This window comes from Epinephelus lanceolatus, chromosome 3 (assembly GCF_041903045.1).
Source record: "Epinephelus lanceolatus isolate andai-2023 chromosome 3, ASM4190304v1, whole genome shotgun sequence".
Lineage (NCBI taxonomy): Eukaryota > Metazoa > Chordata > Actinopteri > Perciformes > Serranidae > Epinephelus > Epinephelus lanceolatus.
This window is the reverse complement of record NC_135736.1, coordinates 28,423,010-28,450,407: the sequence shown is the minus strand read 5'-3', so window position 1 is coordinate 28,450,407 and position 27,398 is coordinate 28,423,010. Positions and strand designations below refer to the sequence as shown.

The 27,398-nt window shown below is 40.7% G+C and overlaps 1 protein-coding gene across 6 annotated transcripts; it reads right to left on the bottom strand.

Annotated features, from left to right (window-relative positions):
- On the bottom strand, positions 1 to 26,077 carry uso1 (USO1 vesicle transport factor). Of its 6 annotated transcripts, XM_033624122.2 has the most exons (27): positions 25,829 to 26,077; positions 23,094 to 23,180; positions 21,120 to 21,184; positions 20,914 to 20,990; positions 20,646 to 20,657; positions 20,317 to 20,370; positions 17,929 to 18,029; positions 17,738 to 17,840; positions 17,511 to 17,566; positions 16,505 to 16,625; positions 16,200 to 16,378; positions 15,958 to 16,098; positions 15,776 to 15,864; positions 15,543 to 15,697; positions 14,708 to 14,913; positions 14,536 to 14,556; positions 10,359 to 10,469; positions 9,970 to 10,088; positions 9,248 to 9,429; positions 9,022 to 9,143; positions 8,791 to 8,929; positions 6,414 to 6,580; positions 4,209 to 4,265; positions 3,741 to 3,839; positions 3,542 to 3,646; positions 3,110 to 3,325; positions 1 to 889 (listed from the first exon to the last, which is right to left on the bottom strand). In XM_033624122.2, the coding sequence occupies exons 1-27, from the start codon at positions 25,892 to 25,894 to the stop codon at positions 815 to 817; spliced, it is 2,925 nt and encodes a 974-aa protein (XP_033480013.2). In that variant the 5' UTR covers positions 25,895 to 26,077; the 3' UTR covers positions 1 to 814. The 6 variants fall into 6 exon arrangements, with proteins under 6 accessions (XP_033480013.2, XP_033480014.2, XP_033480015.2 ...); XM_033624123.2 differs by lacking the exon at positions 14,536 to 14,556; XM_033624124.2 differs by lacking the exon at positions 20,317 to 20,370.
- Between the last annotated feature and the right edge of the window lie 1,321 nt (positions 26,078 to 27,398).

Below are 27,398 nucleotides of genomic sequence, written 5' to 3'. Positions count from 1 at the left end.
TGTGGATTTAGTAAAATTTAATTATTTATCTACAATTATACCTCCATTCAGGCATTCAGACTGATAGATTCTTTATTCATCTCAACGTGGTTCATAAACTGATAAGTTACACAGTATCATACAGAAGCTGGATGCCAGTACTGGACAAAAAGTTGCAAAAATATCTTTTTTGTCTTTACATGTTTTCTGTCAGTGTTTTTGCAGCATATCGTAGAGCGGTTAGGGTGTGTTGTCGAAGTGAAATGGAAAAAGTGAGTGTTGAAATACACACTGAACTCAAACCAATGAGGTGTGAAAATAAATTCGGGGTTGTGGAGATTCCTAACGGCTGCATCGTGTTTATGATAAAATGAGAATAATAACAAATCTGCTTACGGTTGCATTTTTTGCTACATCTTAAATCCTCCTCTCTAAATGTTCCAGATGACTTGTGTGTAAATATTAACCTAGCGTTCTCTTGTGATTACAAACTATATGACGGTACATTACAATAAACACAAGACTGGTAAAATCCATCACAAGCTGATGGCAAAAGTAGCAGAGATGAATGCACTGACATGTCCAAATATTTCCGCCGTCACTGAAAACTGAATCCTTGGGGAAAAAAAATATTCAAACAACTAACATGTACATGTGACGTGACAAGGAGGTAAAGAAAAATGAAGATCGCATGGCAGCTGGGGAGAGAAACTGCACCGGTACATTAGTCCTACTCTTCAGTTTCTCAGGTGTGTTTCTGCAACGTTTCTTCTCTCGCCTGTTGGCAGACAGATATTCCCATTTCTCCTTTTCTTTGCTTTCAGTGTTTTTTCCTCTAGTCCTCATCTTCATCCTCCTCGTAGTCGTCGTCTGTTTGGTCCCGCGCATCCAGGTCGTCTTCATCGTCCACCTGTAAGGAAAGTGCCACAGTCTAACTAAAGCAAACACACGAAAACGCAGCTGAGTGATCAGGACACAAAGCGCTTTGTTTGAAGATGTGAAGCTCACTACTCACAACATCTCTGCTACCAAAAACTACCACCACAGATAAGAAGTTAAACTGAGAGAAGAGCTTAAGATTATAAAAGCTTTCAGTCTATTTTGTGTCTCGACAGTCAGATAAAATTAATGAGTAAGTATAGAGGACAACATTAAGGACATGAGGTAGATATACACTGTACGATTTCAGACAGTTTCTGACCCGATTGTTGTTATGGTCGGAAAAAAAATTCAGCTTCATCAGGTGTCATTTACCGTGCAGTGCACAGGGGGAGTGAGGACCAACCGTGGGCTGATCAACTGCTCACGACTTTGCCGTCGGTCATTCAGAGCAATTTCTGGCAAGTCAGAAATTCTGGTTGGCTGTCATCAGGCTCTTCTCACACAGTTGAAGCAATGCCACAACTCAATTCCCCAAGATCAAGATGCCCTTTTTCTCAGTCAATCAGGTGTACAGTGTAACCTATACCCAGCTAGTTTGTTGGTGCTGCTAACTTGCTAACTTGTGTGCGCATGCCGAAGACAGAGAAGGAATCAAAACTTAGACAAAAATGAACTTTAAAGCTATTTTAGGGACGTCTGTCTCTACATAAGTGAAGCGTTACTCTGATAGCAAAAGAAACTTTTATCTGCCCGCAGCCCTGATGCTTTTAAATGAATCTTTATTGACAGTTGTCAATAGCCAAAACGGTCCACTGGAGCTAACAGACCTTTTAATTTTCTATTTTACACAGTCAAGTATGAGCCAGGGTTCCCACACAAAATTTTTCTGCAAATTTTCCATAATATTTTGCCCCCCATTTTTCATGACTCAATTCACGTAGTAGGTATATAGGCCTGTATAGCATCCTCCAGCATCTGTATGAAGAGAGGGTCACCTCTAAAGCTCGGCCTATTGTGTTGGTTGGACTCTTCAGATGCTTCCATCAGGGCGGAGGTTCTGCCTCCCTAAATGTAGAACTTAGCGTTATAGATCATCCTTTGTTCTGTCTGTGATCGCTTTTCTTAACCATCAGTGACCACTAACTGTGCATGATTTACCCCTGACTGTGTGTGATACTGGATTCTGTGTGTCTCCACTTGTGGGACATTTCATTTTTTTAAGTTTTACCTTAGCTTACCTTATCATAGGGCACCATAATGAGGTTCTTGCTCCAGTGTGCTCTGTGACAGGCATTGTAGTGAAAATATAGCATGAAGTGGAACAGAGTGCCTTTGTGTGTACACATACACTGGACACAACTATTGTGCCTGGGGATGGCAGGCACAAAATATGTGCTGACGCTGGCAGTCTGTTAAGTAGCCTTTTGGTTATCTTGATGCTTTGTCTTACAGCATGACTGACCAGAGCCGCTTCCCCATGTTGCCAATGTCAAACGCTTTGGTGCAGAGTGTATATCCAGTGCAGCTACAGTCTGCCTCTCGCTTGAGCCATGTATCATATTCATCATTTGAAAGCCAAATTATATTAAACATTCACTTTGCAGGCATTTGCAAATACGCAAACTGCTAGCGCTTGCTAACTTTGCTCACTTGTTAGACAATCCTGTCGCTGACAAGCTGCACACACCAATATGTATTGCATGATACTGGTGACATTAATTGCAAACCATTTCCAGTTTTTCCAATTTCATAACTTTTCAAGGAATTTCATGACTGTGGGAACCCCGTATGAGCACTCAGATTGTGGCTTGACAATCAGACCATACAGTGTGAGCACATAAATCGTGAGCTTTGGCTTCACATCCCAGATGATCTGCTTGTACAGTAGGGGTTAGAATTTGACAATATCATTTCTAAAATCCTCCAGTGTACGGCTTTATGCTGAAATATGTTTTTTTTACGCTGCATTTAGTCAAACATGCAAGGAGGTCATTCAGAAAATCATTTGTGTGCCTGTTTCCTTTATACGTGTGATTTTTTAAGATATTTTGAACCCACTTTCTGATGATAATCCCGATGTGTGTGTTTCAATATTTATTTAAATACACCTAAAGTTAACAAAAATATCCTTTTTAAGTGGAGCGATGACTAACACGTAAGATATTTTTCCATATTTTCTACTCCTGGATTTTACTCTTATCTGTGAAACCTTCAATCGCCACAAACATAACAAATACTGATTGTCTACCGTCTCTCCGAGGTCTTTGAGTCTCTGTTTGAGGCTGTGGATCTTCTGGTCCTGGTCTGCCAGCAGCATCAGCAGGTCGTCCTGCTCCTTCTTGGACTCTTGCACCTCTGTTTGCAGCTTTGTTTTCTCCGTCTGCAGGATGGCCACCGTGCTGTTGGCTGAGGCCAGCTGCTGCTCCAGCTCCGCCCGACTCTGCGACAGGCTCTTAGCCTCCTCCTGAAACCAAGGAGGAGGAAGGAGAGGACAGAATAGACAGGTAGAAAAGGGTGTAGATGTTGAATAGAATAATCCATAAATACAAATAATGGGAGCCAAGGAAATAAAATATATAATGAATAAATACAACATTTCAAAGAGATCAGAGCCAACTGGTGTAAACATACAAGAAGTGCATCAGGGTGACATTTTTTTGCAACAGTTTTTCCCACACACCTTGAGTTTCTCTGTCTCGGTCGTCTGTGCTGCCAGTCTGCTCTCTACTTCTGCTATCTTGGCAGCATCTGATGAACCGTCACTGCTGGAGACTGCGTCCGAAGACTGAGAGACACCAGTGGGAGGGTGATTCATTTAGTATCCATCAAGAATAATGTGATGTATTTGCCACAAAATGTCTCATTTGCCTGATATTTACCCCGGCTTCAGCTCTTCTGAGCAGCTCTTGTCTCTCTGTCTTCATCTGGGTGATTTCTGCCGACTGAGACTGAACCTGACTCCTCAGAGCCTCCAGCTCCTACAACAGACAACAGTCAAACAACACTTACAAAAATACATGTCATGTACAAAATCTTTGAAATATTGAAATTTATTAACGGGATAAACCCCTTGAGATGCAACATCTCGTTTGCGAGGGGGTCCTGAATGAATCTGAATGAATGAAATAAAATGATGAAACATAGATGAAGGTTTTTAGGGATAAGGCTGGTGACATTCCAAATGGGCTCTGGGCTGAGTAACAGAAGGCAGGGAAGTCGAAAAGAATTAAGAACGACAGTGTTGGTTTCATCTCTTATAAACAAATATAGATGCCAGCCCTCCCCTTTCACATCTGCCCACAAGCAAAGAATTAACACGAGGGAAGTGTGTTAGTGATGACACTCACCTTGAGCAGTTCTGTGTTGTCTGATCCTGCTGCTGAACCTTCTGCTTTCTCTGACCGCTACAGTTACACACACAGAGGAAACAAAATACATGAGTGAGGCAATATGATGAAAGTAAAACTCTACTTGTAGGATTACATTCAGAATAGGGCTGCAATAGAAACATTTTTCAATGACGATTAATGTGCTGATTATTTTCTTATTCCTTGTCTGTTGAGTGTCGGGAAATTGCAAAAATCATCCATCAGAGTTTCCCCAGAGCCGAAGGTTACGACTTTAAATGTCTTGTCTTTGTCAGACCAACAGTCAAAAACACAAAGATGTTCAATTTACAGTGATAAAAAAACAAAACAGCAAATCATCACATTGAAGAATCTGAAACTTGTCAGAGTTACCGCAGGAGAGCCGCCTAATTATTGATTGATAATTTGAGTTTTAATTGATTTTTTTTTTTTTCCCCCAAGAATTTAAACATGTCTGAAAATATACATTAACATCAATCCATGGGCCGTCATGTGAGCTAGCTAACACTAAATGACTGTGTGGCACTTATCTATAATGGCAGGGTGAACTAGTTAGCTAACATTTATGTACTATTGAAACATGTTGGCCAGTTAGCTGTATTATTATTCCCAGTGTACGGACATTCTTGTGAGCCACAATGAATCGTTTTGTAACTTTTCAAGCAAAAGACTGACAAACCGTCCACCTAAGAAACCACTGGCAACAGTGCCAAGGGTCAGGCTAATGCATATAGCTATGCTACAACTGCTGCTGACTTAGCAGTTACAGGCCAGCACACACAAGACAAATACTAAGAGAATAATCTCAAATGAAACTCAATTTTGCTTTTTTAAAGATTACTTTTTGGCCTTTGATTGAAAGGACAGTGGTAGTGGGAAAGGAGGCTGCAGGTCTGAATCAAACCTGCAGCTGCCATGGCAAGGACGTAGCTTTTGTAAACAGGGTGCCTGCTGTACCAGGTGAGCTACTTGGCACCCCGCAACTCAGTTTACAAAGTGTATGTAGTAGGGGGTCCCTGCTCCCTCTCTCTTTGAGCTAAGGGTCCTTGGCCTGAAAAATGTTGACTCCTGACTTAGATGATAAATCGACTAACAAAATAGCTGCTTAATAACTTCCTGTCAACTGACTAATCAATTAATCAACAAATTGTTGCAGCTCTAAGGGCCGGTACACATGGCGCATTTTTTGTGCTCTCAAATCCCTTCTTTTCAATGTAGACACGCAAAAGACTCATTAAAAGCAAAAGCGATGCCATCACGGCACACAAGTGTTCCCAAGCGCCCGTTTTTCAGGGTGCACGGCTGCACCCTGAGATTTTGGAACGCAGCAAAGTGCACTGCATGTCATGTGACGACAAACAACAGATCAAAGCTGGTGTATCTTCCCTTTCTTCTGTAAATATCAGTCTGTGATAAATATGGGAAAGACGCTGATTATTTTGTACAGGGCTACCCAGAGCTTTCAATATGTGCCATGGACAATATTTTAGGCCTAATACACACTTAAAAACCAACTTGACGAAGATCAGCTCCATATTCAAGATATCAGGCAAGCAGGCTATGATTCAGTGTGTGTTACGCCTGCTTAGTAACTTCATAACCTGCCTCTGCGCCCTGAAAGTTGGCACAGAGTTGGCACAAGGGTAGCACCCAGCGCCCGATCTTGTGTTTTCCAAGCGGCTAAAGACGTGTCATGCGTCCCGGCCCTGATTCAGTCAGTCTTACAGACACATACAATTCTTAAAATGAACACAAAGTGTTTTGTTAAGGTTTTGATGTGATATTTTTTGTTGATTTAGCTTGGTTTGGTTTGTATGAAAACTGTAGTTAATGACTATTACTGTACTGTTGTCTGTCTGTTACCATGACAGTAAAGGCGTGGTCAGACATTCAGTGCATGTCGTGTATTATTTAAAGTCTGTCTGTTGTTTGTATGTTATGTATAGATCCAACCAGAGATAACTAAACACAGTTTGTGTAATAAAGTCAACTAATTACTGATGACTTGAATATTAGTCTGTCTGCTAATCAATCATGTTCTGGTGTTTGAACAGTGACCACCGCTGCTGTCTGAGGCAAAACTCCGCCCAGTGTGTCACTGTGTCTGGAGGAGTGTGTGATTTGCCCACACAGCTCAACCACCTCCACTTGAAGCTTGCACACACAAACAAACACACTACTAACCAGGGTGTTGATGAGTGCATCTTTGTCACTGAGTTGTGTCTGAAGGAGTGAGTGCTGCTTGCGGAGCTCCTCCACCTCCTCTCTGAGCTGTGTGAGCTCCTCCGTCTGCAGCCCGTTCACCTGAGAGCTCTCTCCCTGGCTGTTAGACTGACTCTGGTTGTCCTTACCTGAAGTTATAAAACACACACACACACACACACACACACACGCACACACACTCAGTTAAAATGTCATATAGATGTCGATGTTACAGATATTCACACATGCACTAAATACAACATCAGCTACTGGAAATATGGTGACATAATTCTAGGGATACTGGATTTCATTATTCAGGAGTTTTAAAAAATCTGATGGCACACAACCCGTTATATCAGCCTGGATGATTTATTAGTGTGGTTCTTGTAGAGTAAATAATCACATTAAGGGACGAGTTCAGATTGTTTTAGGGAGCTTTCAGACCCAGAGTCCACTTGCTTTGGTTTGAATCAGGGACTAATTTTCTTTGCCTAGAGTTGGGCATTTACAAGCGGACCAGATAAAATGCCTTGCGCGAGAAAACTGCTTTTTACTGGTTAGAAATTCCATGTGAGAATAAACGAGTAAGTAAACAAAACGTTGAAGAAGAGTACACTTGCAAGATAAATGTGACACTTTCTAATGTCACAATGGAGGGACAACTACGCAGGTTGATTTTAGCGCTGGTCATCGTGGACTATATTGCTGTCATTGTTCATTTTAGTCAAACCATACAGTTTGAAAACGAGGCGCAGCTCCAACTAGAAAACAATGTTTTGATGCATTGGATGTGCTGAATGTGCATATTAAGGCAGTACAGGAGGAGATGCACATTAATAATCCTCCAGGACTGTAACATGCTTATGTTTAACCCAAACAATGTGTCATGTGACTGCAGTTGGTTTGGATTGAGGTCGGAACACGTTCTCACCACAAACGAATCGCATCAGAGTTTGTTTGTAACCAGACTGAGATCAAGAAGGTCTCAGTTTGGTTGTTTTGGTGCGCACCTGAGTGCGACTGCTGTGTTCACACCTGCCCAAACGAACCACACGTAGGGGGCAAACGAAACTGAGTTTGACTGAACTGAACCAAACAGGGCAGGTGTGAAAAGACCCTTAGTTAAGCCTTTTTTTGTAATCCCTTTAGGAGCAAATCAAACACACTGGTTTTACATAGTAATAGATAACATGAGCCTCCAGCCTGACTGCGTTATCAAACAGCAAGATGGTTTCTGTGAGCTTTATTTGGTTCTGTCATCTTAAAATAAAATCAGATACGATGATAAAATTACTGTTTATTTAAATGGAGTCTGGTGGGTTTGGCGACAGTGATTTTGGGGCTGTTGTGGCAAAACAAAAAGGATCTTACACTTTAACAAAAAGATCTATCTCTGTAGGGATCCCTTCCCAACATGTCAGACACTTTGAATAATAATCTGAGCCTGTCAGCCATTTTCCCAAATGAACATAGGTTTATTTTCCTTTGTCTCTACTACACACTCTGCTCTACTTTCTCTCATTCTTCTAATGAAAACAGATGAAACTCCATAGCCCAGTAACACAAAAATTAACAACACTAATTCATGCTCATAGAGACAAACAATCTCCGCGACACGAGTAAATACTGCTGAAGTTCCCAAAGTAGAGGAGGGGGAAACAAAAACGCACCCTCTGGGAAATTTTCTCTGATCTAGTGCAAGGACATTAACCAGTTGGACGTGTGCTAATGAACAGGAGATCATAATGAAAGGAGCTCGTAAATGTAGATGAGGCATGTGAAAAAGAACAACAGCTGGCTTGTATCAGGTGAAACACAAGAGCACTGTACAGAAAGTAATTATTTCACTGTCCCTTTTCCACCCAACCTAGAAAATAAGCACTTTTAGTGGAGATAAACTGGCAGTGCAAACATGCCCTGAGTGTTTACACTGCAGCCTGGCCGCTGCCCTCGCTCAGTACTGGACCAATTTCAAAAATGTTGTTCCCATTAGTCACTTAGACACAGGAACATGGGGAAAAAAAACTTTACCTCTGGATTTTGGAGTTTATTTCTGTGCAGAGACAATGCAATTCTTCAGCATGATCGCAAATAATTTCTTTTCCCCCACAACGTTTAAGGATGTGATATTTTGTGGGTGTTCCTATAAATAACGACTGTATCTATGTTGTTGCCCTGTGCACATACTGTTGTAAAACTGTATCTTGCGATGTCGCTGCATATCACTGCCGCCCTGTATCTTGGCACTGCAGCAGTAAAATGTTATCAGCTGGGATGGCAATTTATTCAACTAACAAACCAGACACAGAGTACTTCTTTCTCAAGGACAGAAAAACCTCAACCAGCCAGGTGAACCCACCTAATTTTAGCTTGAGGATGTTGTACTGATCTTTGTGCTGCTGGATCTGGGACAGCTGCTGGGTGACTGTGTTCTGCATCTGCTCGTTCTGAGTCGTCATGGATGCTACCTGCTCCTTCAGCTCCTGGATCTGAGCATCCTGAGGATCACACAATCAAAAATAAATCAGTCAACAGTCAAGTACGCAGAGATGACAAATAAAACCACACGCAGAATAAGTGTGTTGTTTACCTGTTCTCTGATCAGCTCTTTATACTGCGTTACAATGTTGTCATGTTGTTCTAATGTCTTCTTCACCTCCTCTTCCTTCTTCTCCTCCTCACTGGATTTATGAACAGCTTTGGTGATCACACCTGTTCAGAGCAGGGAGAACAGTAATTCATGAGACGCCAAATAACTTTGCTACTGCCATGATAGATGAACTATCACTGGACATGGAGGATTATTTGCGACTGACCCTCCAATTCTTTGACCAGCTTGGTGAACTCGTGGTCGAACAGCATCTGCTCCGGAGACGGGAAGACGGGCTGCGGCTTCTGAGCCGCCCGTGAGTACAGTTCATGTTTGGTGATGAAGCCCAGTTTCTCTACAAAGTTTTCCTTTCCAATGCGCTTCTCAATGAGCTGCTTTAGCTTTTCTCTGAGGAGGACAGAGACAACGTGGCACGTCTTAAAACAGGACACAGCTTTTCAACCAACACTATGATGACATGATTTAAGTCAGATGACCTTTGGCTAAAATGGGTACAATTCTGGAAAATCCTGATTAAGTATCCATGCATGTTTTTAAATGTTAATATATACTATATATACACATTTATTGCACAACAAAGACTCACAGAGATGTCACAGTAATAGTAAAGTAGAAAAAAGTAAAGATCATTACTTGTAGCTATCTATCATAAACCTCAATAATTAAATCCAAACTGAAATTGCAATAGCACTTGCGTTTCTACAGTAGAACAAGAAGCTATTTGTATGATCCCCATACTGTATCTGTACATATCATACAACTGTGTTCCCACTATGAAGCTTCACTGAGTCCAAATTCAGCGACCAAAAACAACAATATGTGGCAAAACTGAATTTAAACTGGGGCTTTAGACTATGCCAGTTCATGCAAAGTTCAGGGATCGTGTTTACTGTGTTATTTTCAGGGTGTGTGTGAGCTGACACTTACTTGGTGTAGTTTTCCAGCGAGTTGTCGTTGTAATAGATGCAGATGCCGAGAAGCAGGGCACAAAGACCCTGCACCAGCCTTTCATCCTCTCCCAGATTCTCTGAGATCTGTGCTGTCAGCTGCAGGAGTCACACTCAGTCAAGGACTCATTCAACACCAGACATTTTTGTCTCAAACACACACTTTCTTTAAACCTAGAAGTGGAATACAATGTTATATAGAACATAGCTGAGAAGATTTAACTGTATTCCTAAAAATTAATCAAAAATAAAAATAAAAGGTCCACCTGAAAAAAGTTTAATTAAGATTGAGTTTAAAGCTAGTTAATAAAACTATGATTAAAGACAGACATTCATTGGTGGATGGCTTGTTAACGGCTTCAAGGATACAAAGGGAACGTTTTCCTGATTGTGCAGAAAGTGTGTGACAGCGATCGGACAGTTGCTGATCCAAGTACACAGCAACATGAGGAGGCCCACCCTGGTCTGCACTTTACTGCCCTGTAGAGAAAAAAAGAAAAAACAAAACAGACGTCAACATGCTGCTTTTTGAATTACAGTAAAAACTGCTAAGAAGAGTCCAAATATGTAATATTCTACTACTATTAAAATAGTTTGAGCTTAGACAATGAAGATGTTAAATGTGGGAAGTTACGTACATCAAGGTACATGATCGTAACCATGATCAGAATGGCAACTAAAATTTCAATTAATTAGAATTTAAATCCTGGTTGTAGACATTTAGATTACGTCCAGATTTGCACATTAGTTAAGCAAAAGTTCTGGTCATTTTTTCAAAAGAGTAAATTATAATTTGCAAAAGAAATCCAACAAAATTATTGCCAATGTATTAAATTCAAACAGGGAAAAAGCAAAGTAAAAAGGGGGGGCTGATAAAATGACAAAAAAAGTGCTTAATTATGAATTGGTGTTATAGGTAGCATTAATTTTGTTGGCACATTTCCAACAGTAAATCCAATTTTCTTCCCATCCTGTCATGTAGGGAGTTTTGCCAGTTAACAAACATAAGAAAATGGTCAAATAAACCCACTGAAGCTTAACTGGGAGCACTTCGATCACATCAACCATTAGTAGTTAATAAGGTTATCACAAACAAAAAACAAGGACACAGTCAAAATTAATACATTATTATATTCAAACAAGGTTAGATATCCTGTATTAAGAAATCAAAGTCCTTTAAGCCTTAAAAAGCCCTCATCTTTACCTCCAGGCATCACGTATACCACAATTTTCAACTAGTTTGTGGTTTACAATTTTAATTCTGCGAGTGACTGATGACTTGCAATCCAAGTATCACAAAGTCAGAATTGATATTATACTGTATTTCTAGCTGGCAGCACATGCAAAGCAAAAACCTGCTGAAGGTGCTTTTGAAAAATGAAAAAGGAACTGCAATAAAAAAAGAAGTGGTATAAAAATGATCATGCATTTCCATGAAAACAGCTTTGAGAAAGAGAGGTTTAAGATCTACATTTCCGCTTTACAAAAGTCAGCTTCCAATGGACATTTATTGGAAACTTGTGCCAGTAAGTCATGAAGCAGTTAAAAATAATTAATCTCAATCAGCTGCAGAAAAAGAAATTGTGATTTTCATGGAGCTGGAATGCAAAAAAAAAATCCAGATTAAAACGGTGCAGAGGCAAATATAATCTGTAAACTCTAAACTATTTTGATGCCGCTAATAAGATGGTGCATTAACACTTAATGCACATCATGCTTTACGAAGAGCAGACGTCTTTCCTGAAGTGAAATGCCAAGAAAGTTTGTAAGTATGGAGATTTGAGCGATGAAGATGTGGGTAAAAATTAAAACTTATCAGCATTACAAACTACAAAAACTTACGAAATCACCTTTTCAGATTTTGTCTCCAAATGTGACGAAATGCAAAAATAAGGAGGAAAACAAAAGGACAAGAAAATGACCACAAGTTGAACAAACATTGGCCTCTACGTCAAAAAAAAAAGTCATACACTCAGCTTCTGTGTGTGTTTGTGACAGCGATTGTGGTTAAAACTAAAATCTAACTGTTAAAATTGAAGTTTCAAGCCAGAAGAATAAAGGCACAATTCCTCCTTTAAAACTAAAAACCACCATTACAATGAGTTTTAACATGAATACATTATCTTTAACTGTCAGAGCAAACTGACCACATTCTCGTCAGCCTGGGGGCTCATAGGGTGTGAGAAAAACAATGTTAGCACTGGTCCAACTGGTCTACTTCAGGCTACCTCTACAGGTTGGCGTCCAGAAGGCAACCCGTTCAGAAGTCTGAACTACCTCTGCTGTCTCTTCTCAACACAAACAAGCAGGAGTTATATTCCAGGTTACTTCTGAGCGTCCAAGTTCCTCACCCTGTTCCCAATCTAATTTTTTCCAGTCATCTCAAGTCTCAAGTTAAGGACCGCAGGTGAGGGCTTCACCTTCTGAATCAGCTCCCTTCTTACTGGAACAGTCCAGTAAAAACCTGCACTTCTCCTGAAGCCACAACAACATAAATATCACTCCACATCCAGCATGTACTCAAACTCCTTCTCTACAAAAAAAGAGACATTTTAAGAGCTGATTTTTATCCCCTGGGGTAACACCAGAGGTAAGTTTACAAAGACCTCCGCTTTTGCCCACTGCCTGACCGACTAGATCCCTACACCAAGCCCTGGTGCTGGCCCCCTGGTTACGTCGTCCAGTTGAACATGACAAAGTAACTTTGCTTGCCTAGGATAGGAGTCCAGTTTCCTTGATTCAGACTCACTCACCTCACTTGAGATCAAATTAACCGAAACCAAGGAGTTTCACCGGGAAGGTGAAGCCAAGTTTGTGCATTTCAGCAGACTGTCAAAGACCCCCATTGCAAAATCTACAACGGGAGATAAAAAGAAGAACATGCAGCTCCAGGGGACGCATGAGGAGAGCAATGTAACACCCAGAGAAACGGGGAGGGTTGGTTTGGCTGAATGATTTCAACCTTCATCTCAACTCTGAAACCCTTAAAACAAAACTTTATTTTTCCACCTGGACCCAATTTTCCCAAGCTTTTGTGTCTAGGTAACTGGGAGCAACATTTTTTTGTATAGGTCCAGTATTGAGCGAGAGCACTGAAGCCAGCAGCCACAAAACAGGCTGCAATGTAATCCTTTGGGGCATATGTATGTCAATAGGACGTGGTTGTTTTTGCCACTGACAGGCTCAGGTTGTTGTTTTAAGCATCTGACAACAGTATGGCAAGGATTCACGCAAAGAATTGTCTGTTGTCTTCCTGCAAGACCTCAACGAACGAGACTCCAGAACGAGACTTCTTCTTGAGCAAGACTTGGTTAGACACAATAACAACCATGCTGGATCAAGCAAAAGGTAACAATCGGAGCTTGTCAGTGGCAAAAACAAGCACTTCATGGACACACACTGATGGTGCACCATTATTCAGCAGATTAAATTGCAGCCTATTTCACGTCTGCCAGCTGCAGCACCCTTGTTCAATACTGGACCAATTTCAAAAATTGTTGTCTCCATTAGTCACTTATGTAGTGCTTACACCGGGTGCGAATAAGACTATTCCCCCAAGTGAATTACATGTAAAGGTAATGTAATGACACGATCAGACGCGAATGGACGCAACGAGAATGACGCAAAATACATGAAGTAAGCGGAGCAAATAGAGCAATTTCACGTTGTATGCTTATTCGCGCGAGTTGAAAAATCTGAACTTCAGTGACCAATTCACGCCGTGATACCCAATCAGCATTGAGATCCTCCAGGGACATATGACGCCGAGGACGTACTGGCTTAAGTTCATTCATCAATTCAGCGATTTCAAGCATGGAAGAAGCCAGTCAACACAAATACTCTAGCGTTTAAACTTGTGCAAGTACTGCAACTCAAAAATTCACATCACATTTGGCGTGAACACAGCATTAGGCATGAAGACATTAGGAAAATAGAGTCCAGGTTGTAAAATACTTCCCTTTAAATCGATTTTATAACAACCTGAATCCACAGTAAAGCTTGAATAATCCTTGTTAGTATAAACTATAAAATCTTGTGGCACCTGTACTGAGCATTTGTACATGTAAGTAACCAGACAACTAAAAGCAGCAATCTCTCACTCGGACAGGAGAAAGGCCCAAAAGCTGCTGCAGGACATATCCTGAACACACAGATGAGGGCTTACAGCACAGCATACAAACCAAGGTCACAGCTCAAAGCAGGTGTTAGGATGACAAAACCACAAGTAACAGCTGCTGCGCCCCTTTTCTCTAAACCTATCTTAGGTGTCCACTTGTGTACTTCCCACTAGTGAACACAGTGAGAGCAATGACAGCGTTGTGGGGACGAGCACAACCGTGTGCCACCCTGATGAGAAAGAATGGGGTCATAGCCGTAAGTTAGGGACGAAAGAGGGGTAGTAAAGAGTTAAAAGGGAAGCAAGATCCCCCAACAAGTTGGCCAACGAGATCCCTTCTACAGATGCCAAGCCAAAATAACCAGCGTAGGTGCTACCCAAATACTCACAACACACACACACATACACACACACAAACACATTACTTACCCGCCGGACGATCTTATCTCCCTGCAAAACCACAATAATGTGACACCGTTCTATTCACTGTTGTTGACACTTCAGTATTAACCTTTATCTACCAAAAATTCTTCCTATCCAGACACTCATATCCTTTTAGCATCTTTACTCCTGTGGCTAAGTGCTGCTGTTATCGTCCTACCTGGGAGAGAATGTTGGTGCACTGCTGCAGCAGGGAGACGGGGGGCTTTCCCAGGCTGGTGGCCAGTTGGACCCTCAGCAGCTGCTCCTTCTGAGTGAGGTTGTCCTGCAGGGCGTGAGCCAAGGCCACGGCAGCACACCAGTTGGACAGAGAGTCTGCTGAGAACAGGCCTCCGCACAGCAGCTGGCCCGCTGAGATGGAATTGGCTGAGGGGAAAAAAAAGAGCGAGTCAGTAAATAAATAATTGTGAATACAGAAATAAAGCTGAAGACAGAATAAAAAAATGTTAATCCATCTTTGGTGTGGTAATGTGCATTGTGTAACTTCGACACAGAAACGCCTAACCCCGTCCGGCTACTGTTTGCAAACAACAAACAGTTTCGCCAGCGAAAGTAAGGCGAAGGCCAACTCCACATTTGCCATATTCGCTTTTATGTTTTGGTTTCAGTGCTGTGTCTGCAATTTTTGAAGCCCCCTGTTGGATGTGTGCTGCCTACGGTCTGGCACCTGGTTGCCAACCTGTTTATAAAGTTCCGCACTCAGGAACATCCTGAGCACAGCAAAAATGAGGAAAATACAGACAGAGGGCAAAGTCTCTGCAAATAAATACACTGCCACACACTTCTAGTGGGTCATAAGTGATGATTGAGAGGATTTAGTTTTGTATGAGCCTATATGTTGTTTTGTCTGACACTGCATTCATAAAATGTATTAACCTACTTGAGTACTGTTTGTACAAAGACAACACATGGTGTCTAATCAGAACAAACTGTCTATAAACTCTTAAAAAGATCTGATAATGCCACTTCTAGGGTCTCGACCCTGTGTAACTTACCATCAATGGTGGAGGGCAGCAGCGTAGCCACAATCTCCCCCTGTCCTTTCTGGTTTTTGTACAGGAAACACTGGAAACAGTAGAGGACTGCACAGCGAAGCACAAATGGTTGCCTCTCATTCACCATGGACATGAGCAGCACTACAATGGCAGGTCTATGGACAGAAGAAGAGGAGAGATCAGTACAGATAATATGGGAGATTCAATGTCTTGGTTCACTGGTAGCGTCTCACCTTGGTGGGTTTGAAGGAGCGTTGACAGATGCAAAGTAGTCCTGGTTGACCTGTGAGCCTCTGATGACCTCTGATACAGTGTTGATGGTCTGAAAGAAAGCGGCCACATCATGAGCTTGAATACACTATGTCTCAAAAGAGTCGAGCTATTCTCTGTATTAGGTAGTACTCTCTGTCATTACCTCAGTGAGGATGTCAGCAGGCACGCCAGTGGCCATGAGGATGGTGCACAGCTGCTGCAGCAGCCCACACTGGTACATGGACTTCTGACAGCTGGCTGTAGCTCCAGGAGAGTTCACTGGAGACACCATGACTCGCACCAACTGGGAACAGAACAAAATTATATCACGTTATCGTCATCACTGTGCTTGTTGAATTTGTGAATAGATTAAAGCAACAGTTTAACATGAGTGTTCTGCGCTACCTGCAGCATGAGGTGGAGGTTGGTGACCTTCTGAGCAGACCAGCCAGAGTTATCATCACCGACCTCAAACCAGGGCTTCATTCTCTGAATGTAGGAACCCTCTTTGAAGAAGTTCTGATTGGAGCTGTTGTTCTTCAGCAGGTTGAGCAGCAGCAGCAGACAGTCCTCCACCACAATGCCTGAACAGAAGGAGAAGGATATGTGAATCAGTCAGGGACATATAGACATATAGGGATTGTATGTAAATACTTTGAGACAATTCTGTATTGAAGATCAGAAACTTCCATATCTCAAAATCCCTTTACCTCCATCACTGCTGCCCTCTTCTGTGATGATATCTAGAAGACGCTCAAATGCGTTTTCAAATGCCACAATTTTCTGAATGGCAGCATTGCTTTTGGTCAGCTGTTGGAGCAACAGCAGGCCCTGTTGGAGGCGAAAAACAGGTCGTCATTCATCTGATTGATGTTCCCTTTCATTTTAAAACAGTGCTTTAAAATGACAACAATCTCCATTCACGCAAGCATTTTAGCACCGTTTGAGAAATCACCATCCATACTGACACGCCTAAAAATGCTTATCACATGACCATTCATGCACACTGGGCATGCTTGTGCCAATGTAATCAGGAAGCAGATTCTCTTCTCTGCGGTTGGTTGCATAGTTGCAGAAAAAGCGCTACAGAGGAAGGACAGTACATGCAAAATAGACCACAAATTTCGATGCTTGGACAGAGGACGGGGTTGAAACTGTTGCTGACAGTAACATTGTTAGGGCTGTGGAAAACATAGATTTGGAAAGCAAATTTGGAAGACTGATAAGACCCAGTCAGGAAGTGAACGTAGGTGTCTGTATCATCATTTTTAAAAGACCCAGTTTCTGCCCCTCCAGACTAAGACGCAAGCCCGGTCAGCAGCTTTTTTTTAAAACACTTTTCCATTTAAGGGGTTTGAATACACCGCAGTAGTAGTGTTGACATTGCTAAACATAGCAATAGTTGTGCGGGTATGAAGCCTTCTCAGATGCCAAAACACAGCCGCAGTTATTTCATCTTTTGTTGCGTGAGGTAAACTATACAGTAAATACAGCGTTCACACTACAGAGTAATCCACCAGGAATGTGCACATTGGTTTAACTGGTAAATGCAGCGTGTTGCTGAATGATGTTAGATAGCGTCGCAGCACAAATTAAGTCAGGAACAACTATTTTTGCTGGTCAATGGACAGGCCTCATTGAAATGAATGAAAGGACTGCACTTTTTCACACAGAGCTTAAGTTGGTCTTAACGTGAAAGCGGGGACAAGTACTCACATCGTTTCGGATTACTTCTCTGGAGTCTGCCAATAAGTCCATCAATCTGGAAACACCTGCGGATGGACACATGAATAAAAAGGATGATTAAATATTGTGACATTTTGACAGACTGACTCATCTTTTTGTGCAACTTGTCAGCTTTTCATGATGATATTAAACTGATGGTGAGTAAAATCGTGACATTACAAAACCAGTGTGATCAGATGTGGAGCGGAGACACTCACCCATGGGGCTCACCAGAATGATACCCTGCACCTGGGGACCCTGGTTCTTCAGGAGAGCAGTCAACAGCTTCACCCCGGGCCAGCGTACATGGAAGTCAAACTCCTAAAAATCATACAGTGCATGAATACGTCAGGCAGTTGTTGGGACTAATATTACAACACATGCCACTGGAACAGAAACGGTTTGGTACCTCTAACAGAGTGAGAAGCAGAGTCACATGTTCAGGGTCCTGAATGAACTGGTCTGTGAACTGGGCACCTAGGTCATCAGCCTGCTTCTGGGCAGCCTCATCTGTGAAGTGAGGTGAAAGCTGAAATTAGTAACACCTCCAATAAACCCTGCAGCAGTCTAGTGAGCGGACCAGTTGGTTTGTCCATAACAATCAGCCTGAGTTAGAAAGCAATACTTACTGATATGCAAATCTTTCGGTAAGTCTTAATCACTGTTACTGATTAATGACTTTATATGTAATATGTGAATCCTTTAAAGAAATGTGCACATGCTCAGGGTGATACTTGTGAACGCGCCTTCTGGGAAAACAAAAGGGTGGCACACAGATGAGGGGACAGCTGGATAAAAGAGTGAAGAGGGTGAGCGCAGCAAGGTTACTATAACAGTGATTCTATACATGGGAATAAACACTTAATGTGAGGTGTGCTGAGAGCTTTAGTGTGACAAATTAGCAACATCACTGCACTGAGAGTCAGTATATACCCACCTGGAAATCTGACCATAACTTAAAAAGTATTTCAACTGCAAGCAATGCCGATAGTTTTAGATGTATTTATCCATATTTTGATGCATCCGTCTCCAAGATTTTTGCTTCAACCCCAAAAAGGTTCGCAACGGTGAGAGAATTTTATGGCTTCAGAATTAGTATTAAAACAGAAGGTTTTTATTTGGTTAAACAAACGATTTATGAGATTTGAAACTTCAAACTATTGAAAACGTTCTTCAATATCGTACCCAAGCAAATGTACACAAAATGATGACGTTATAAGGGTTTCACTGTTTCCTACTGCATCCCTAACCCCCCCCCCCCAAAAAAAAAGGTTGTGGCTCTAGAAAATTACATTTAAAGCTACAATCCTCAATATCTCCATATTAGCAATGGACCAAACGAGTATATGTAATGTAAGAGGAGTCACTTTTTTTGCTTCTTTTAGCTCAATGTTTTGGTTTTCCAGCTCACATCTTTACAGTTTTGGTTCACTCTCACTGCTGTCATCAGCGTAATTTCTGATCACAGTAAGCAGATGTTTTCAGCACTCCAATAAAACCACTGTCCTCCAGCTGCCCAGCACCTATCGACAGGCAGAAAAAAATAGCGACTGACTGGTGAAGATAAAATGGTGAAGCATATGGCAAATAAGAGTCCGATGGATGAGACCAAAATTTAATAAACAGTAAATGGAGCCAGGTGGCCAGAAACACTATCCCAAATTACTACTACGTTTGCTCTCAGTGTGTTGGATATGTAAATAGGCAACTATTCACTAACATATTTGTCATGACATGACATGTCATGACAAAACAAAATCACTTAATGTAGATTGAAATATGTGCTTGTTAACAACAATTCACAAATCTCAAAAAGCTACAGGAAAGTGAGGAAATATGATTTTTTTTATAAATTGGGTAAACTGATTAAAAAAACGCTTAAAGGTATACTGTGTAGGATTTGTGTATAGTAATGTATAGACTAATGCAAAAGTAATCCCTCTCAATCACAGCAGAAGTGTCTGGCAGTGTGTTCATCCTCAGAAACTCTGCTCCCTGCCTGCATTTTGTAATTTCCTTATTATTTTGCTGTGTGCGGGACGTTTATGGGCTGCAACATTTGAGCCATGGTGTGTTGCCCTCAGCCAATAACAGCACATAGGTGACATTGGGACTATATACAAAGGTAGTGACCAAGTGCCAGATCGTAGATAACAAGTATCCAAGAAGAGGCTATGAAATTCGAGGACACAGCACCGAAAAAATAACTAAATAAATAAATAAAAATAAAGCTAGGCAACATGCCTAAAGGATAAAGCTTCCAAAATGCAAATAAATCTGGGGTTGGCTTTCATTTTCATGGGAATGAAGAGAAACAGGGAGTTGACCTGTTTTCTGTTGGACAGTAGGTGCCAGTGGTAGGCTTAGTTAGCTTACTGAAGTATCGGTTTTTCCATTACAACAAATGTAACGTTCCTACAATAGTACTCTTGCATCTTGCATCTTGCAGTGTAGAAACAAGCAGTGCAGGGAGGAGGCCCAAGTCTGAATATTGTGTTTACAAGAAGGAAGAGACAATTCCTGCACAGTATACCTTTAAAAATCAAAAGACTAAACAGTATAATTTCACCACAGCAGTGCAAAAACAACCAGGTATTAAAATGTGAAGGAAACAAAGGAGCAATGAGTGATGACATATTAACAGACAGAGGTTCAGGGATGTGATGGGATTAGTGAAGCATTATTGTTACCACCCAAACACCTTCTAGTCACTTCTCTAGTGCCAACTAATTTTAGTTAAGTTAGTTAAATAGCACTCCTATAACTACAGCAGGGAAAGCTTGATTTCAGTACTGACCAGGCATGGAAACATTCTTTTGCTTCCCTGAAGCAGGGAGAGGGGTAACTGCGTCTGCGAGGGCAGGGTGGGGGGAAGAGGAAGTTTAAAGCCTCACCCAAAAGCTTGCATCCATTTCAACCACTCTGAAGAATCAGCTGAGTGATTCTTGTGAAGATATGCCATGACAACAACTCAAACTTTAATTTCATCAGCTGGTTACAATGTGTGCACTGCAGGAAGACTATTAATGTGCTCTTTCTCCATAACCCAACCAAGAACAACGTATGATTTGTAAGTGCTGCTGGTGGTTAGGGGGGGTAGCATCATGCACAGTCAAAGAGTTTTACCTTCTGATTCATCTGTAGGGTTAAAACATGGAAGAGAAAAGAGAGACGAGAATCTTTAACTAAAACAGTCAATATCAGTGTACAGACGAGGGGAATGCAAATTCACTGATGTCCAGTTGACATGAGTTTAAGTCATTTACACATGCAAACAAAACAATGGCTCAATCCCCATTTACAGTAGCCACACAATTAGGAGGAATTATCTCCAAACACTAACCAATTGAACGTGAATTTCTTAATTTCTGATAATACTGGGAGAGTTTCATACCTTGTTCTTCCTCCTCATCATTGCAGATGATGTTGTAGAGTGTGTCCAAAGCATAACCAAGGATTTCAGAGTCAGACCTATTCATGTAGCAGGAAGAAGCAGAGCGTTAGTAAAACACAGGTTTCGTTGTCTTGAGTCGAACAAAATACAAAACTCTTTTTAGGCCAACATGACCACACAGAAACACAAATGCTACATCAACATACCTGTCGGTTTGCAGTATGTTAATCAGGTGATCCATTGCCTGTGTGCCAACTTCCATGCGATATTTCTACAAAAGATAAAGGGGAAGGCAGCTTATTTGTAAAGCACCTTACAACAAGAACGCAAGTCGAAGTGTTGTTAAGATAAAGACAAATAAGCTACAGGGCGAATAGTCCCAGATTTAATTCAATAAAAGGTGCTATAAACACAGAAGCATGACTTAAAGGGTTGGTTTGGATTTTTTTAAGTGGGGTTGTATGAAGTACTTATCCATAGTTAGTTTATTACCCTCAATACATGGCAGTCAGCACATTGCCAGTTTGGAGATATGGCAGGAATGCCAACACAGAAGCTAATCAATGTGCTGCTGTGGAAGGGGTTAGCAGCAAAATGTATTTTTGCAACCTAAAAAACATATCAATATCAGTCCAAACTGGATGCTACACTGAGAATATTTTCACTGTTTTACCTTTCTGTCAGACACCCCCTTTTCTTTGGCACTACATTTTCTCAACTCTATCATGTCTGTATTCCTACGCAAAAGCACAGCTGTGTCATACACTGTGCTGTGCCACAGGTCAGCTGATTGTGTCAGACTTTCAGTGGTTTATAGAAGAGACAACAAATACAGTAAAATAGAAAGCTGACTGATTATGACAGTGGAGAATAAATGAGGCTCACTGTGGAGACAGGAGGATACCTTTATGAACCAGAGTATGCGGAGGAAGAGCTTTTGCAGACAGAGACTGAACGAGCTGAAAGAGAGAGATGCGTAGGAATATGGAAGTTCTATGGTTTAGAAAATGTGGTGCCAAAGACAGCAAGGTAAAACGGTGATAATATTCTCACCATAGTGTCCACTTAAACTGGTAATGACTTTTTGGTTAGGCCATATGTTTTGCTGCTGCCCCTGTCCACAGCAGTATGCTGCTTTCCATCGCTGATTCCTGTCTCTCTCAAAACTTGGAGCGTACAAACTGACATCAACTGTAGTTAATAAACTGACTATACACTAGATCCTCATACAACCAAAAAAAATCCAAACTATCCCTTTTAAAAACTGTTTTCTGGAAATTTGTTCCAGATATGTAGTGGTGCATAACATCTATATGCTTTCTCTCCATGGTCTAGACCATCCATGACTTATAAACCAACAGTGGTATCTTAATATTACTCATAAGTTCAATGGTTTACTGTTGACAGGACATGATATTGTTAAAGGAATTTCAATCCATGTGTACAAAGAAAAACAACATTCATAAACTTATACATATTGTGTTTCTTATAAAATACAGGAAGTCAACCCATCCGTGTCTGCGTTTTTGACCAGCACCGACACCGCTGTGGTATAATGTGAAACCCTGTGCCTCCTAAACCCCTTATTCATGCCTGATAAACTCATTACTCATGGTTGATGTGGCAGCCGGTAACAAAACTGTCCATGAAGAGAACTGAGAGGTGGCTTTCGAGAGGTTTATGTCTATGATTAGTTCATTTCATTCAGCAGAGTTTGACAAATGAGAGCTTTATCCATGAGAGTGTGACAGAGGAGAAAACATTCGCAAAGGACCCAACTCATTTACATGACGTTAATACAGGGGAACGGGGATTTAATTCCACTGCTATTTCCTCCTCTGCTGACAGCTACTCGTGTAAATTAAAAAAGGTTAATACACTGAACACCCACTGGAAGCATCATGAATGTGGCTTCACACAAACCCCATTACACAATCAGTTACTAGTTTATAATATCTACTGTAGTCAAAAACAGCTCTGCAATGAATCCGCTTTGCTTTTTGAAACTGCTTTTTATACTGACAGGTGTTTCTAGTTTATTGTCCACCCTATTTATATCAATGATGGGAGGACTACTGCTGTATTAGATTGCATTAGTTTTAGTGATGTGTACCTCATAAGTCCTGGACTACTGGACTACTACTGGAACTGTTTCCATTAAATTTGTCTTTTCACTTTACCTTTGAGAGGGACTTGAGAGCCCGGACAGCATCTCTGCGGTCTTCTAGGAGCGTCGAGGAGGCCACCCGGTCACACAACTTCTGAATCTGTTGATAGAGGAATCCTTATTTACTTTATGGAGTACAAAGAATCATCACAAAATGTTGTCATAAGATGATTGACAGAAAACATTTTGTTACTCAGGAATGCATATTTTTTAATACTGTCCTGTAATCTTTGTAAATTATTGTAAAGGAAAAAACATTCTTTGGTTAACATGGTCACAGTCATACAATAAATTGACAGTTAATATGATTTACTAACTTGAAAAAATGCATTAATGTTTAGTTGCTTTTTAAATACCAGTAGTGAGAAAGATGGCACCTAAAACTTTAACACAGTTTCATGATGAATGTATTGTGCATCCTGCAGGGGGGACAAGATGCCTTCCCAAACAGCCCAAACAGGAATGTCTACTGACAAGGATCTGATTATGTGGCTATGACACTCGTGCAATGCCTGCAAAACTCATGCATCTCACATGCTGCTGTACATTAAGCTTAGGTGTGTTTCATACTGGGATTACACCCTGTCAGGATTTGATACTTGTATTAATTTTACATCACTAGAAACTGAATATGTTTGAGTGCTTAACACAGGCAATTTGAAGATGTTTGAACCTGAGATGGTGATGAAAAATATTCACAATTTTATGGACTAACCAATTTACTGAGTAGACAGTAAAACAGCGATACTCAGTTTATGGCCCATTGGCTAAATGTGGTCTGCGATAGGGTGCAGGGTAGCTTGCTGACCATTTTCTAATTCACAATGAAATTAAACTGATTCACACTGCAATTTTTTTTGTACTTTGAATGTAAATAAATAAGGTGCCAGAGTGCATAATAAAGTATCAAAATAGAGCTTATTTATAAAAGAAGTGCCAGCAGATTGGGGCTAATAGCTGAATGTCCTCAAATTCTAGAAATGCCCTTGTGCACACCTGACCTGCGCAGGGTTGCTGCCACTGGATCTATCTCATTTATTCAATCTCAGATATATATTATTGATGTTTGCTTATTAAGTGGTCCTGGCCTCCTGTCATTTAACAAAAGTGGCCCCTGGGCAGGGCAGTTGAGTATCCCTGCGATAAATAGATAAATCAATAATGAAAGTAACCATCAGCTGCAGATCTACATGACAGTGCACTACAAGAAGGTGGCCTATTTTTTTATTTGGCACTAAATGCCTTTAATTCTATCTTTTTTACTGAATGTGAATAAACCAGAAAACATCAATTAAAAGCTTAGTCCAAAATAAATGCCCAGTCCCTTTTACTAGCCTGATGTAGCTACACATTTTGACAAATAAAGGCCTGTCTCAATCACACGCCTGGTCTGGTTGCCCAGCAAGTCATTTTAATAGAAGTTCTTTGGATGTATAAAACTGGACTGTTGACGTTCATTAGCTGGTTGGACTGTGCATACAAATATAAAAGTTTTAACTTTTGTCAATATGGAGATGCTACACATTGTTAGCTCGATTAATTTCATTTTACTGAAGCCATGAGCACCAGAGAAGACCCTAAGTCATTCAGATTTACTGGCATGACAAAAAACAAGTGGTGACTGCTGCCTTCCTCAGAAGTTGTCGATTACCAGGTAAATTATTCTTCTTCCTTTACTCAGTAGCGCTCCACCAATCAAGAGAATCAAATGTGATTTTCATGAAAATTAATCCAAGTTATGAATGTTGTTATAACAGGAAAAAGTGGTCGTGTCGGTGTGCCGGGTGCTGTCATCCTCGGATGCTGTGAAACAAGTGTCGTAACATAATTGATATGTTATTCAAAGTCTAACTTTTACACACGTAATATTCATACTGGTTCAAAAACACAATTTGATTGTATTTCCAAAATTTGCTGAGCAACAGTGTTGTTTAAAAGGAATTAAAGGCCTGTCCCATATATATGCCTGTCCCAAATATAAGCCTGTTGAGTTCAGTGGTTTAAGCAAATAACAGCCCAGGCTATAAATTGGAGTTTTACAGTATATTAGCTTCTGCTCAGGATCAGAAACAGCTTTAACGTCCACGTGTTTGTGCACATACAAGGAGTTTGACTCTGGTTTTAGTAGCTTTCAATGTACAAATACAGCCAAAAACACAGACAACAAAGCTTATCAATGTGAGCATGAATATTTGACTACTTTGTAAACGGATATTTATAAGCAGACTGTATATAAGTACATGTAAACAACACTAACACAATGACGTCTGCAATGGTGCAGAGTGCAAAGGGTGCTGTAATAGAATGACTTATCTGACAGGCTGCTTATAAACACGAATTATGTTGGAGGTTATTGAAAATAAAGATGTTGTAGAATTTTTTTGATTGAGCGAATAACAGCTAATACTCCTAATGTCCTTCCTGTCCGACTTCTTTCATTCATTTCCCCATTCATTACAGCTACACGTAGAGACACCAGCACATATGTCAGACAGCCTGCTGCTGACTGACAGGTATGCTACGTTAGCTAATTAGCCTCCTGACTAGCTCGTTGTTTTAATTTAGACAGGCTCCGGTTTATTCACATGTCATTCTTGGTGTTTTTAGGAGAAATAGAAAAATAACCCTCGGTGTATGATAGACACGGTTTATTGCTGACGTGTCTCACTCAGCTTGTCGGGTACACAGCGGTGGAAATGTTAGCAAGTTAGCCGCAGCTAGCCGCAGCTAGCCGGGCTGGTTTCCTACCGTCTCCGCTCCGGACGGCTGCGGCCCGGCTGCCTGCCCACCCATCACTCCTCTGAAGAAGTTCATGTTTACAGACGTCCTCTCGGTGCCGTGTTCAAAGCGTCTCTCCTTCTGACAAAATCCCTCACACACTCCCTCAGTCGTCCGTGTGATAACTATATGAATGTGAAAGGAAAAACCGATACTAACTGAAGATTTTCTGACAGATCGGCCCGGATCGACCCCGGAACACAATTATGGGAATACTGCGCATGCGCGCAGACGTGGCGATACGTGGCTGATCAGCAGACAATTGGGATCAGTTATTTAAAGGGCAAGGAAAAGTCATTGATTATAGTGTGTGTGAAAGTTCATACACTGACACAAAGACCAGTTTCATTCAGGTCATCACTGTGAGAAAGGTAATGCAAAATTAGCAATGAAATAAATAATGCAAAATGATGCAAAAATACTCTGACAGTACCAGGGGCGTAAATAAAGACAGTGCAGGCAGTGCTGTTACACTGGGTCCCGTTGGATGGGGAGGGGGGCTACACCTGTGTTCAAAGAACTCACATCAAATTAAAAATGGTGCCATTTATTATAGGCTATATGCCCTCAAAAATGCAAACCCATATCCACCATGATTACCGTCTTTTTTTAATTACAGCCAAAAAATAATACACAAAGCACAGATCACAACATGACATGACAATATGACCTCACAAAGACAATCAAGGCAAAACAAAAACAAATTAAACAAAACAAACGTTAGACTTACACAGACCAAAGTGGATAACGAAAAGACATATAAATGACATATAAAAGTTAATGGCACTTGTGAAAAAATATAAATAAATAAATGAGTTTATATGACAGGTAGAGTGTAGTTATAATTCTATATAATTCCGCTTTTCACTATAACTAATTTTCTCCCATTTCATGCTATGTTGTGTTACTTTACAATGGTTTGCAGCACTGATTTTTTTCCATAAGAAATTGAGATTGCACAGTATTTTTTAGGAAACATAAATTCAATTTTTTACTTGATTGAGCTTTAATTAAAAGTATCTCACCCAACAGAGTAATTGTATTAATTATCTGGGGACAGTTTTCATCCAGGACTCCCAGTAAAATACTTAAATATGTTAGATGGTTCTTAGTTAGTTTTCTTTTGCTTGCTTTTCCATGTAAAATTGCACTAGCAATCTATGACAAAATTTGTTTGCTTATTCCATATGAACTTTAGATACATATATAATTTCTTATTTTGTCATATACAGGTGTGCTATGATGACTGTCAGGTAACATGCATGTTGATGCTGCCTAGTGTCAAGTCTCTATTCAATCATGTGACAAGACGATACAATACAGTAACTAGTTTATGTGCAAAATCTTTTAACACTGAAAAGCTGAGCACATCTGCAAGTCCAGATGGCAGTCAGCAGCAGTAAGAAAGGACAAGAGGAAGTCATGTCAGCTGAGTCAGTGATCTCTTTTAAGTCCTGTCTTAAAACATACTTTTATCAGAGAGCCTTTCCTGATTGTACTCGAGTTTTAAGTTAAACTGTCTTTTACTTACTCCGTTTTT

What these genes read in the sequence shown, in the direction of transcription:
- uso1 (XM_033624122.2), bottom strand. Translation starts at nt 25,894, where the DNA reads ATGAACTTCTTCAGAGGAGTGATGGGTGGGCAGGCAGCCGGGCCGCAG. An exon ending in CTCTCAAGTCCCTCTCAAAG is followed by an intron (nt 21,185 to 23,093) that starts GTAAAGTGAAAA and finishes TATCTTTTGTAG; the next exon opens with AAATATCGCATGGAAGTTGG. An exon ending in ATGCACTCATCAACACCCTG is followed by an intron (nt 4,266 to 6,413) that starts GTTAGTAGTGTG and finishes GTGTAACTGTAG; the next exon opens with CGGTCAGAGAAAGCAGAAGG.